General features: G+C 40.8%; 1 protein-coding gene across 1 annotated transcript in view; it reads right to left on the bottom strand.

The window, feature by feature from the left end:
- Positions 1–14,097, bottom strand: part of CA10 (carbonic anhydrase 10) — a 360,982-nt gene that overhangs the window by 230,307 nt on the left and 116,578 nt on the right. Inside the window, exon 3 of the mRNA XM_019542455.1 lies at positions 5,454–5,596. Coding sequence (XP_019398000.1) covers positions 5,454–5,596 — 143 coding nt within the window. The remainder of the gene's footprint in view (positions 1–5,453; positions 5,597–14,097) is intronic.

Raw genomic sequence — 14,097 nt, 5'->3', positions numbered from 1 at the left:
TTTGGCACTCGCATACAGTTTGGGCACAACATTGTCCATGTGCTCACTCAGGATACTCACAGAACTATACTTTGGTTAGGCAGGTACCTGGTGCCATATGCTTTCCCAGGTATGCTGGGTAAGTTTACAAACATTAGCCAGACAAAACATGACTAGTGGGAGGGAAAAAGAGGTCCTCCCATATCAGCCTAGTGATTAGCTCATCTACTCAGGGAGCAGGAGACTTAGGTTTTAAAGCCTCCCCCACTACCCACTATTTCATCCTCTAAATACCAGGCCACAGGTTAGGCCCATGATTCTCAAGTAGGGTGCCAAGGCACCCTGGTGTGCCTGAGATACTTTTAAGACATAGCAAGCAATAGTAGTATGGTTAGGTATGCAAACATCTACACATGATTCATGTGATTTCAAATAGAAATCCATAGTGTCAAAGGCATTCTGACCTGTTGTGGCCTTTCTGAGTTCTTTGCAACAGAAGAATTGCTGTTATTTTTCCATGGTCAAAAAACAAGTGAAAGGTAAGGGTTGGTATTTTTTGAGTGTGCCTTATGTCTATAAAGATTGGGAAACACTAGGTTAGACATTAAGCAGGTCCCCCTTTCTACCCTGGAGGCCCAGGGGAAAGCAAATAAGATGGGGGGCTGTGGCTCAGTGAGATGGCTATTGCCCTGGGTTCCAGACTGAACTTTTACTCCCAAGGGGGCAGAAAAAACCTCACTGCTCTCATCCATTTTATACAATCAATATTAAATGGAAGGTGCAATGAATGAGCCCCAAGAAGAGTCTGGATTGTATCTAACCTGTGGCCTTGTGGATGCAATGCTTTGTCTCACAACAGGACCTGCAAGTTCATATCTCCTGTATGTGAGATAGACTTAAAAGCTGGGTCTGCTTCTCCCTGGGTAAGTGCCCTAGCAACTCAGTTATTAGGATTAAAATACTCCTCCCTTTAGATGTGTGCAGAGTGAAATTAGAAACCAAAATAGTTCATGAGTGCTAAAAACTGCAGTTGATAACCTTGCCATTAAGATCCATAAAGTGAAATAGGACTCTGCCTTCATTTAATGTATGCACAAGCCAAATTTAATGCACACACAAGCCAAATCCTGCTCACAATAACATGGGAAGAGGATCAATTAGTTTAACATCCATAGCTTGTACAAGTGAGATAAGGAGGCTTTACTTCACTGATATAATTCATCTCCTATGGCATACCCTCCAAAGTGTTGTTTTACTAGTAGTCAAATAGCCAAAAAAAGAGTTCCTACCTTGTAGAAAATTCCAAGATGTAAATGCTGAAATAAATTCTGAATTCTGTGCATATAAACAATCCGAAACTCTATGGAAGGAGTCGAAACCCATGTGGAAATCCTACATGATAAGAAACACTCTAGAATGTCTTACATTTTTGTTAAGGAGGCTTTAGCCTCTATGATTTTGGTTAAATACTGTACCTCCTGTCACCTGTACTTCCATATTATCCTGTGTTACTAAAGGACTGAATAAAATAAAAGAGAATTGCTACGTAACTGTAAGCCATGAAATATTAAAAATACCACTTTGTGCATCCTCATATTAACAGATGAAGTGTTAAGAAAGAATATATTACATCTGGGATTGCCAATATGTTCCAGCAGATCAAGATGCTTTATTTCAAAATTAATCTTAGGGTTGAGAAAAACTGTCATCCCATTCAAAAAATAGGTGATAACCTTTAGTCATTTCCTGTATTTTTCCTGAATTCCTATCCCAAGTACATTTCTTAGAAGCAATAATTCATTCAGAGTAATCATACAACTATGTCCATTCAAATAACGGTGTCTGTTTGAATAGCACTTTTTGATGAAATCAAATTTTAAGAAATGAGTTGAGTATGGCTCAGTCTGTCTATTAATTTCTAACCAGTGTGTGTTCCCATTTTCAGGTTCTTTTTTATAATTACGTATATATATCATTATACTTTTAACAAAGATAACTGGAAAGAATGAGATAATTCATCACCTCACCTTACAATTTTAAAATAATATATATAAAGGGCCTATCCTCTGTTACTAACGTCACACTAGGTTATTACAAATCATCTAATTTGCTTTTCATTCTTTATTTTGGTGTACTTTTTGTGTTTCTCACTGAAAACTGAGCATTCTCATTGTACATCAGAAATACCACTGTTACAACTCTGCTTATGGGATCCAATTCAGCAGACCACTTACACATGCTTGAGTCTTGTTTTAAATTGCGGCCAGAAACAATTTCTGGTCAATTACGTCAGGTTTTCATGCATTAGCCCAATGCTGTAATGTCTGTTTCATGCATTAGGCCAACGCTGTAACGTCCGTTTCAAAAACTGCAGAGGAAATTTGCAAAAAAACTTCCAAGGGCAATTTCATTACAAAAGAAGGGGAAACATTTATTGGCCCTCTTAGGCAACATTTTCCCTGAGACTGTACACTGAAAAGATCGAACTGAAAATATTTAAATATCTACAGACAGAACATAACGTTTCCTTAATATGCTGCATAGTTATTTAGTAATTTACATGAACGCCTTCTGTGTATTTAAGGCTTAGACCCCATTTTTTTAAGTCTTTCACTGCTTGTTAAGAGTAAAAATCAGCAGGGCTAAGTAGCTTGGACAGAAAGTTATGCTATATACCGCTGCCAGTATTTAACTTAGCACTACATCGATTTGCATTACGCACTGTACCCTCTGGGCCTCAACTGTTTGCGAAAATGGGATGTGAACCTCTGAAGATCTTACTCACAAAGCACAAACAGCACAGGGACAATACAATGAAGGGTGTTGTCACAGGTTAGTGTATGCCTAGAATATATCTTCACACCTATATCAAACTACAGCCTTGGTTGTGTTTGCTGAGTCTCATTTTGTTTATAAGACCATTCCTTGCTTGCAATTTAGCTTTGTAGCTCCCCTATTAGTGTGAAATGTGGGACACCTCAGGCAAAGCTCTTGAACTTGCTGGAGGACTAGCAATGGAAGGTTCTCAACCCTTTCATTCAAATGAAAAAAAATCCTTGGACAAAAAGCAGGCTAATAAGGCAAACCCTCCCTGCCAAATGAGCTGGTAACTAGGCAGCTGATAACCGGATAGTAATTCAAGGCTGAGGAAATAGGTCATGGGGGGAGGTGGGACAGGAGTGTATAAAAGGAAGAATCTCTCATGGGGTAGAAATCAATGCCGTGTTAAGAGAAGAAGCAGGGTTGTAGGTTTCTTACAAGATGCTGACCAAATGTTAATGAGCATCCAAGAATGCTGAGACCGGTAATAGTTCCCCAGAGTTTATTATTCTGCGTGGTTTTGTATCTCTCTTGTACTGCTGAAAGTAAAGAATGAATGTTGTAAAACTTAATCTATGAAGTCTGTATTCAATTTGGCTTCAGCTATCATATGTCTTTATGACAGTAAAACCAGAATACCTGGAGTGCTGGAGCTCTGGAGAAGGTGTGCTTAAGCTACTAGGAGAAAAAATTGGGGCTTGGGCAGCTGGACTCCCTTTTCCAAAAAGAACCTCCCTTTTTCCAAAAGGGGGAGCACAGTGTCCAGGGGGTAACCTAGAAGTCAAAGAAAAAGAGTGCCTCAAGCTTGCCCACAGAAAAACAAAACATGGATCCAAATAACTTGGGCATATCTTGTGTTTATTCCTAAAGACCTCTGCCCAAATTGCTTTTTCCCTTTTAACTTGGTTATATTTTTACATGAGGAAAGGGAATGGATCAACAACTTTAATTGTATCTTCTAATAACTATGTTAAAGCCTCTTAAATTTGGAGCAGGTGAACAACTGGTGAATAAACAGCTTCTCGTGGTCTTGATCTTTATGGCATCCAACACTTTGTCAAGAAAAAAAAAAAAAAATAGTGAAACAAGGTTCTAATAAAAAACAAAATGGAGCAAACTGAATTGTAAGGCTGTAGCTGGAGAGCTAGTAAGCCTTCCATAATTAAGCCAGCTGAGGACTTCATCACTGAAAACCAAGCTTAAAAATCCCTCATTTCTTAGATGTCATTGTAATAAGATGCAATTGCCAAATTGTTTTATAGGGCAATTTAAGAACTCCATCAAGCTGTTTATTTTGTTTTTAGAAATGTATTACAAGTTAATAGAAGTTGGAGGCTTAAATTAAAAATCCCAGTCGTTTTGGCAACTATGCTGCAAATGAAACAAGGGCCTTGCCACGGGGGACATTTAGTACGTGCTAAATCTGTGGAACATTATGTGATATCGAAGTTAGAAGATGTTCTGAGCAGTCATATGGTAGTGCTTACTATGAAGGCTATGTGAATGGCTCATGTCCTGTCCCTAGTTGCTCGTAGTATCTATGCAATGCAGGCCAATGTTGCTTCAGCCATTATTTAGTATGTTATGGAGATGCTCATTGGCCAAAAAACTCTTTAAAGTTTGCTATGACACATGCTTATGGCACATGTTTTCCTTCACAAACATGCAGATACTAACCTCTTAAGTGCATTTACTACATGGTAAGTATAATGTGTGACATGGCCCTCAATTAACTTGATGGAAGTCTCCTTGAGCTTGAGTAAGCCAAGTATCGTTCACAGTTCATCTGGTGTATTCACAAACTTTTACTTACTGGTTTTTCTTCTATTTGTTTGCTTTCTAATTAGTGCAATAGGACCAGTTAACCCCCGTGTAGCACGGGCATGAAAAATAACCTCTAGTGCAGTTGAACCAAAACGTTAATCATATGTTTTAATGAGCCTACCTAGCTCCCTCCCCAGCTTCTAGTGTAAAATGCATACGTCTCCCCTTCTGATTCAAAATGTTATGAAGTGATTCTTGTGATCCCATATGTTCGGATACTATCATTACACTAATTGCATGATTTGAGACCAGTGCAAGGGAAGAATTGGGCCACCTGAGGCTAGTATGTCTGGTATCTGCAACCCAGCTGCTTTAAAATTGCCCCCATTCTGGATGGTGAAAACAGCACAGTGTAAATGGCTTGCAACCTGCTTAGTCTGCAGCAGGGTCAAGGGTGAGTTATGCAGATTTTTTTTTTTTTAAATGTAGCTTCTGCTTCCAAGGATGCTGCTCTTCTATTCAGCTCCAGCAAGTCCCCAGTCCTGTGCAGCTGTTTGCTGTGTATAGTCCCAGTTGGTCTGCAGGGCCTAAGAAATCTAACCCTGTGAATTACCCAGGTTTTACTAGGCCATTTTTGAATCCATAACATGAGCAGATACATTTTAAGTGACATTTGCTGTATGGCAATACTATCAAATTCGTGTTACCTCAAAGCACGTTTAGTTTTGATCCATGCCATGGAGATGTGCAGCTCTGACAATCGGTATTTCTTAGTCTTCAGAGCTCATTGATATTAAAATGTGTAAATGCTTCATAAATAGAAAAAGTACCAAGTAGTTATTTATCGATTAATTCCTCATTATTATATCAACACATGCTGGGGCACTTACCTTTCTGCCTCCTGTGTTTATGCGAAGTGGAGTGAGGAAGGGATCAAAGATCATATGGCTGGTTTCTATATTGACAGGTGACTGTCTCTTCCCAACCGAGCAAAGATTCCAAGCTGAGTTGACCAATCCCCAGAAGGAAGGAACTAAAAATGTATGAAAAGAGGGTACAAACTTTAGTGTCTGGAGAGAGAGAGGAGGAAATAAAAAAAGCCTCAAAACAGATATGCAGGCAATTAAACTTCTTGTTCCATGTATACATACAGTAGGATCAAACTGGGGGGAAAATCAATATAGTAACTGAAATGTAACACTTGATACATAAAAGCCCAAGTCTGCCAAAATGACAAGTTTAAGTATTGGCTAAGAGGGTGTGTTGTGTTTTTTAATTTACTTAATCTACCTGGAGTGAATCATGCCTGACTTTAGCTACAAGTTACTAATTCCAAACCAGCACTAGGGACTGTATTTTTATATATAAAATATGATAGAGAAAGGTTTCACACTTTATTTAAACTATTTTGAGTGCTTCACCATACAAACTTAACTTTCTCTTAGGCTAATCCATATGGGGGTGGGGGGGGGAAGGTTTTATTATACTAAATTTTCTGATAATATATTGTTACCTCGGTTAATAGTTGCTTCTAAACCCGGTTTAAGATTTTGCCAGTTGAGGGTCGTAGACAAACAATAGGGATCTATAACTGCCTCAAGGTTTGTGTTTCAAATGCAAGATTTTTTGGTTGGGCACCAATGTGTGATTTCAGCTCAAAATCATGCTAGAGTAAGACATGTTTTTGTGCACAAAAATAACTTAAGACACAAGAACATCTGAGTATTTTTCTATTTCCGTATTATGAAATGTCACAGATAGGTAGAATCCTCTCTTCTGAAATAAAAGAAGTTGGCAATTGGGATTGTTGGGTATTTCTCCCTATGTTGACTGTCCTTACCTGTGTGCATCTGATTTTATAGCTCACAGCTACAGTCCCTTCATGATCTGGAGTTTATTGGCCGCTTGTATCAATCGGAGCTATTTTCAGCTTTCTGGACTGAGCTTGGGAAAGTTATTGCAGAGGACCACTCTTACACCTTGAGACCCTTCCTTTTTTGTGCATATTGAAACAAGTGATAATCCACACATGCAAATGTGACAAACCTTTATGCCTTGCTACAAAGCACCTCTGAAGTCCACATGAGCACATAACACTGGACACATTTCCATTATGCTTAAAAAGCTCTGGCTACTTCCATTACACTGAGAGTCAAACTGACTTAAATTCAGATTACAATGTACTATACAGAGCTACTGTAAACCCCAGGCCCTGTAGAAACTCAAGGAAAGAATACCCGTTTTAACTTTCTTCCTTGAGGAAGCTCAGCTCTGATTCAGGCGGTTCACAAACTTGTTGTACAAACTTTGAGTGTGTTCAAAATCCCCTTCCTCCCCAACACTGGTCATAAAAAGGTCTTTGTACAATTTTTAGTAATTCTTCCCACCTCTGCCTCGCAAGGAAATGATGCACTTCATCTCTAGACATCCCATTCCCTTCTCCCTCCCCCACCCCCCTTCTCTGCTAGCCCTCTTACCCAAAGTTTATAGGCCATAAGACATTCTTTAGCTTGTACTAATAATGGCTAAGGCAGCCATTGCAAGTGATGTGCCTATTTGTCAAATTTAAACAAATGCACTTTGTTCCAATTTTTTTAAATTGGAGTGTTTGTTTTAATTTAGTTATGCTACAGTAACTTGTAGTAATCAAACTGCCATATGTTGTAGAAATACCACTTTTTCTCTAAAACTTCATTGCAACTTTACCATGACATGCTATGTGAAAAATGGGGAGAGAACTGCTTTTTACTCCCTTTTTGAAGGCTTTATTTGGATTAGCAAAATTCCCCTTGATATATTCTAACATCATGGCCAAAGATAAATTTATTTGTCCCAGTACAATATGCTGTTTTGAAATGCATTGGTACTAATGGGGGAACTCTGGACATGTAACTTCAAAAAGATGAAAAATATTCACTGGAAGGGCTGAGTTGCTTGAATGGTAGCTCCATGTTTGCTGAGATTTTTTTTTTTTTCTTAACGAGAAGAATATTTGGTAATAGGATTAAAAACATGCAAGGGCTAATGTAAACTTTCTTTTTTCCCAGGTCTTATAAATGACACTTCATGAACGTCACTTACTGCAATAAAGTGTCAAGGGGAAGTGGGAATTACAAGATGACCAATTGTTTAAAAAAAAATTAATGGTGCCACTGAGGATGCCCAGAAAAAGATGTATGCCAGAAATGGTTGCTGTAAGTGCTTGTTTTATTACGCTGATTTTGACAGGGCAATCTTGCATTCTCCAGACTGCCTGCCACACCAGTCCACTACGTGGAGGTCAAGAAAGTGGAGTTCTAACATGACACTTCACTGCAAAGGTCCTGATACCCTGACACGTAAGTCTAATCCACAATCCTCTTTCTTTTTTTCAGTGCCTAGCTAATTCACTGCTAAGCGCACCACTATGTATTTACAGCTTACCTTGCCTAATGCATTTATCACTAGTCTCTTCCTTGATGCCCATGAGACCCTCCCTCGGTGATCCCTAGATTTTGCTTGCTCTATAATTAAGAGTTAATAAGAGAATGAAGCCAGAGACCAGCTGAGAATTCCACAGCAGAATTAATTAGTGGGTGACAATATTAACAGCAAGCTGCCAAATGAAATGCTATCTTTCCGAGACAGGTGTGAAATTGCTGATTTCTGAAGTGTGGACTACTACTTCTGTCTGCGTGAGTTTCAAACTCCAGGGAAAAATATTTGTAGATGTTGCTGCTTTTTTCCAGTGGTACAATATAAATACAGACTAGGCAGTGCTGGATAAGAACTTATGCTTAACTTTCTATGGAGTAGTTGGTTGGGGTTTTTTTTGTTTGGTTGGGGGTGTGTGTGTGTGTGTGTGTGTGTGTGTGTGTGTGTGTGTATACCTTGCCAAATAGGTGGCTCATTAGTATTGCTGAATTTCTGTTTTTTGGAGAGAAAGGGGTAAACATGGTGATGTCGGCATGATAATGTAACGAACTGGCTCGTGAGCAGTCTTTGTCATCCAGCGGGTCTGGGGAGATTGAGTAACGTGTGTTCTCTCGGTGTCGGCGCACAGTTTGAAGGAGCAGAACCGGCATTCAGAATCCATGGAGGAAATCTAATGATACAGTAGCAAAGCGGGGGAGGGGTGCTTGACTAGTAATATGAATAACTGAAGTGATTAGTCTGAAAACTTGGACTGGAGAAAATTGGCAGGATGCTTTCTATATGAAATAACAGAAGTTGGCTTTCCCCAGATGTTTGGGTTGCACACTGCCGACTGTCCCTCTCCGGCATCATGCAATTTGGGGTGATGCTGACGTAAGCTAACAAAATAGTGTTAGCAGATAGGTAGGTTTTGCATGCAAAACTTGTCACATTCCCTGCATATTCTAATCCAGGGGTCAGCAGTGCTGCTGCAGCAGGGTGGCTGAGGGCTGCTTTAACAGAACATGGTTCCAAGCGCAGGCTGCTCCCAACCTAACCTGCCCTACCACAGACACCACCACACAGTGCTGCCGTGGCTCCTCTGCTGCCAAAGCTCCCAGCTCCATGGGCAAGGTATTGGTAAAATAGCTCCGCAGGCTGTAAGTTGCCAACCCCTGATCTAGCCCTCCTGATGGTGTCGCTAGGACGTGGTGGAAAAAGCCTGTACAGTTCAATCAAGTCATTTTCAAAGATAATCCTTGAATATCTTAAACCTGCCATACAGAACGGCACCATGTTGCCCGTAGGAGCTACCAGACCTACTCTTAGAAGTCAACTTGCATGAACATTACACAGTGTGTTGCTCATTTTAAATGAGGGCTTCCAGAAACTAGTTTTATCAAAAAGCTGCTATTTAAATAATTTCACCTATGAATCCCAGTAAATTGGCTTTAATCTTCCAGTTCCACACACAAATAGGTTGTGTGCTTAATGCAGTATTCCCTACTTTTTCCTAATGCAGTGCATGGATCAGCTCCTGTGTACCCATTTCTAAGGATGGGGGCGGGGGGAAGAAAAACCAAGTCAGAGTTGAATGTATCTATACATATGCTGGCTCAAAGACAATGGCTGATCATTTGGAAAGTTCAGTTTCAATACTGAGAGAAGTGTGCTAATAAAGTTGCTGAGAATTAATTACATTGAGATGGACAAAGATGTTTTGGTATTGGCATGACTCAGAGTTGGTTTTACAGGCTTCGACAAACTTGAGAATAATGGGACTGATTTTTTTAAAAGCCTTCACAATAGTAAGGGAAGGATGAATTACTACTATTAAGCAGCTCCAAAATAAACTGCCATTCCCAAAAAGCCATAATATAGGAACACTGTGTTGGAAGAGGTCCTCTTTTATATGAAGAGACTCCAAATAGTCGGCTACCTCTCACGGATGACTCCTGGCACTCTTCCCATCTTGCCACACAATGGTAGTATCTGGATAACAGATATTAGCACACGGGGTATGTCTACACAAGACGCTAACTGTGCAGTAGCTTAATTCTACTGTGCAGTAGCATGCAGGGCAAAACCTGGCCTAGCCTGCTATTGCGCAGTAATACCAGGCTACTGTGCAGTAAGCATTGCTAAAAAGCTGTGTGCCAGTTACTGCGCATTGACTTAGTACTTGGTTATCTGAGCACTAAACTTGCACAGTAACTATAGCACACTACTGAATGTGTAGATGCACCCCCAGCGTCCCACGCTCCCAGTGCCCTTCTTCTCCAGAGACTCAAGACTCTTCATCCTTGGAACAGTGCATGGGGGTTCAGAGGACGCAGACTTGGGTGCTGACTTAACAGAGCAATGGATCAAATATTTCAGTCCAGTTTATTTCAATGGGATGAAGAAAACTGGGAGTTGAATTGGAATCTCAACCTTGCACATAGTGGATGGTCTCAGGTCTCGAAGCCCAGCCCAGGAATGCTGTCCTTGGCTGTGGAGGAATTTCCAGAGACGTTCCTCTGAACTGTGGAGTCGGAAATAAGGGAGAAACACTTCAGCCCTGTGCTCCACTTCCTGGATTTTGAGCGTGTCCAGGGCAGAAGATAGCCAGACATTTTAGAGAGCATTTAAGATGCCCATAGTTTTGTGACCTCTTGAAGACTGAGGTGGCTGGCCTCAGGCACCGAGGAATTGATGCACAGTTTTCACAAAGGTGGCACTATGGCTGGGTTTCTTATGCACCATCTGTTCTGGGTGCATTCATGCTGTGATAGTGCACCCTAAAATCTGCCACACTGGCACTGTATTCATTTCCAATTTGTTGTGGAAGACTGGAAGGACATATCACACCTGAGAACAAAGTTTCACTCACCACCCCCCAAATGCAAAGCGCTCAACCTAGTGAGTGCTTAGAGATACTTGCCATTACTTTGAAATATGCTTGCAATTGCACAGCTGCTGCTCTGTGAGGCTTCTGCACCAACAATGTAATCTTTGCTTCTGAGCCATAAAACATACAGGTCTTTATTTAAAATAAAAATCCCATCTCTCTCTTCCTGCTCTTCCCCTCCTAGCTGTAGATTTACAACCCCATTCTCCATTCTGAGTCATGATTAATCTCTGTTAGAAGCCATTATTAATGTATTTAAAGTTTTAAAAGGAAACCTAATGTTCCCTCCCTCAATACTCCACCTTTCTGCTCATAGATTCACAGCCTACCCTTATTTTCAGCCCCTGTTGGTCTCATTTTTTGTTAACTCTTTCACTTGTTTGCTGTTGATCTCTCTCTTACAATTCTTATGCATGCATTTTGTTCTTTCAGTATCAGCATTTCACAAATGACTATTCTGCATGTGATAGCAGGGAAATACCATGCTGTCTTGGTGTATACACCAGGGAAGACAGCAGTAAGACTTTTTTTAAATGATTATGTATGGAGCAAAATAGTGTTGCCCTTACTTCTACAGAACACAGTTGTATTTGGGAGATTTGTGGGCATTTCATAATGTTGCTTCCAAGCTCACATTGCAGAAAGGTGCATTGATATAATCTAGAATATCTTTCACTTAGTCTACTTCACAGAATGCTCAACAGGCATACATAACCGTATTAGTGAATTAAATAGCAGTAAGAGGGGGAAAATAAATTAATAGTTGGGAATTAAGTTTCCTGTAACTGGGCATGTCTACACATGCGTTTATGCTGGCTTACATTTACTGCACAATAAATTACTGAGCAGTAAGTGGGGAATAGGCTGGCATCTACACATGCAGGCATTAAAGCACTTTAATGCTGTGTGGACTGACTTGAGACTAATTTTAGTCCCAAGTCAGTCTATACGCATAGTGTTACTGTGCAGTGAGGCATCTACACATGCATTACTGCACAGTAACTAATTGGGTGTGAATATGATACCTGCACATTGCAGGTATCAAATTTATGCTCAAGTTGGCATAACTTGCCATGTTTACTGTGCAGTATGGGCGTGCATGTGTAGACATGTGCCCATACTGCACCACAGTTTTGGCTACTGTGCAGTAAACATGCATGTGAAGATGGCAATTGTTTGGGGAAAATGGTTGGGTTCTGGCTGAGGAGCCAGCCTTGGACTAGAAGACATGTTCAAATCCCTGTTCCACCATGTGTTTCGGGAGTTTTCTGAGTTATTGTAAGCAAGTCACTTAGCTGGCAAACACAGAACGACTGTTCAGAAAACACGAAGGGAAAATAGCACTTTCATAACTTGCAATACCCTGTGCAAATTAATACATTAACAATTGTGATGTACTCTAATACTACCATATAAGTAACTATGCCATGTCTTCACTGTAGCTAACTCCATACAAATCAGCCTAACTGAAACAAGAACAGCCACACTACAGAATGAGGGGATTAACAGCACTGACTGCGTTAGTCCCCAGTGAGATGTACTAACTTGAGCTCTAGCATCAACTCCCTAAGGGTGTAGCCAGCCAACATTAACCCTCTACCCCTTGACTGTAAGTGTTCCATGTGATCTTCTAACACCCTATAGCACCATGCTGCGTATGCTGGGGGCAAAAAGAGGGCTCTGTATTATTCATCACTGAAATCCTGTGAAACCCAGTGATCAGGTACTCCTCTCATGGTGTCTGTCACTTCAATTGGTAACTAAGAAGTTTAAAATAGCTTTTACTGAACCTCTTCTATGTGATAAGAAGGGCATGAGAAGCATGGGCCCCTTAGTTGGGAAATGAAAGCTGCACAAGCCTCTGAAAGAAGCCACGAGAGCCCGTTAGCTGTGTGCTGTAGCCAAGGAAACTCGCTCTCCAACTGGAGCACTGCAAGGTTTCCAGTTCTCATTTTTGACCAGTCCTGGTGTCATTCTGCTTTGCACAGAGCCATGTTTTTTGGTTCTGCTCGCTAGCACATGGCTTGGGCTCTGCTTCTAGCCCTACAGGTGGCTTAATGATTAATATGCTCAAATCTTGCAGTTCAGTTGCAATACTGGACTTCTATACATCGTGCCTCTAGCACAGGTAAATTGGGTACAGCCTGCAAAAAACCAAGTAAATGACATTCCTGTGTGATGCAGGGAAGTGTTTATTACCTCCACCCAACAGAGGGGAATAAGGCACAGATGGATATAGAGCCACAAAGGGACTTTCACAGCTTGTCTTCAGAGCAGAACTCTTGCCCTAAAGAGAAATGAACTGTGGGGAGGAAGACGAGACGGTCTCTTGGTTCAGTTTGGATTGATGCAGGAGATCAGATAAGTGATTCTTTGGTCACTGCTGTTAGCAGAATGGTGTTGTGGTGTGAACCTCCAAGCTGAGACCTAACATCCAAGTTGTTAACACGGGGAGTCGCTGTGTTTCCCTCCTCTCGGCTGGTTTGCTGCTGCTCACGTACAGTTTCTCATGAAGACAGCACAGCAAACTTCTCTCCATCTGGCCAGGAAGTGCGACTAGCTGGAGAGTCGGGGGCTTCTCGGTTCTTATGCTGGTCTCAAATTTGCACGTCAGAATTTTAGGGCTAAATTTTACACTTCTTGCTCACTTGCTGAAGACAGGAGAACTTAGAAGAGGTTTGGGGACAGAGGAAGGTCAGACAAAACTCCAGGATTTTCCCCCTTTTGGTTATCATTATTAGACCTCTAATGGTCTTGCAGAATATCATGTTGGTTCCCTTGATAAAATACTTACCCTATCACCTTCAACCAATCGTCAGATTTTTCTTAGTTGGGCTTTATGGTTTCCACGTAGAGATGCCAGGTTGTGCCAGCAAAACAGTTCTGCATGTGAACCAAACTATTCTTGCCATCTATAGCTCAGGAGTATTAACAGCTAATAGCATTTTTAAAGTTGGAAGAAGATGGGAAATCCTAGGTGCAACCAGGTTGGCCTAAGCTGTGTGTTTATATCATCTTGCCTTAAGATCTTGTGTTTGAAAAGCGAAGCCAAAAAAAAAAAAAAGCATGAATCGCAACTGTAAACTGTGTTTTCTTGCATACAGAGCAAGGGCTTTTGTCTAAACTGTTAACACCTAAGAACTATCTAGCCTGATACGGGAATCGGGCCTGGTGGTTTCCATATCTGGCTTTCCAGAATCATATTACTGACTGTTATATACTGGTACCGGGTTCTCTCTCTCTCCTCCCCC

Source organism: Crocodylus porosus, unplaced genomic scaffold (genome assembly GCF_001723895.1).
Source record: "Crocodylus porosus isolate Cpor-Errol unplaced genomic scaffold, CroPor_comp1, whole genome shotgun sequence".
Classification (NCBI taxonomy): Eukaryota; Metazoa; Chordata; order Crocodylia; family Crocodylidae; genus Crocodylus; species Crocodylus porosus.
The sequence above is the reverse complement of the archived record's forward strand: the minus strand, read 5'-3'. Positions and strand labels throughout refer to the sequence as shown.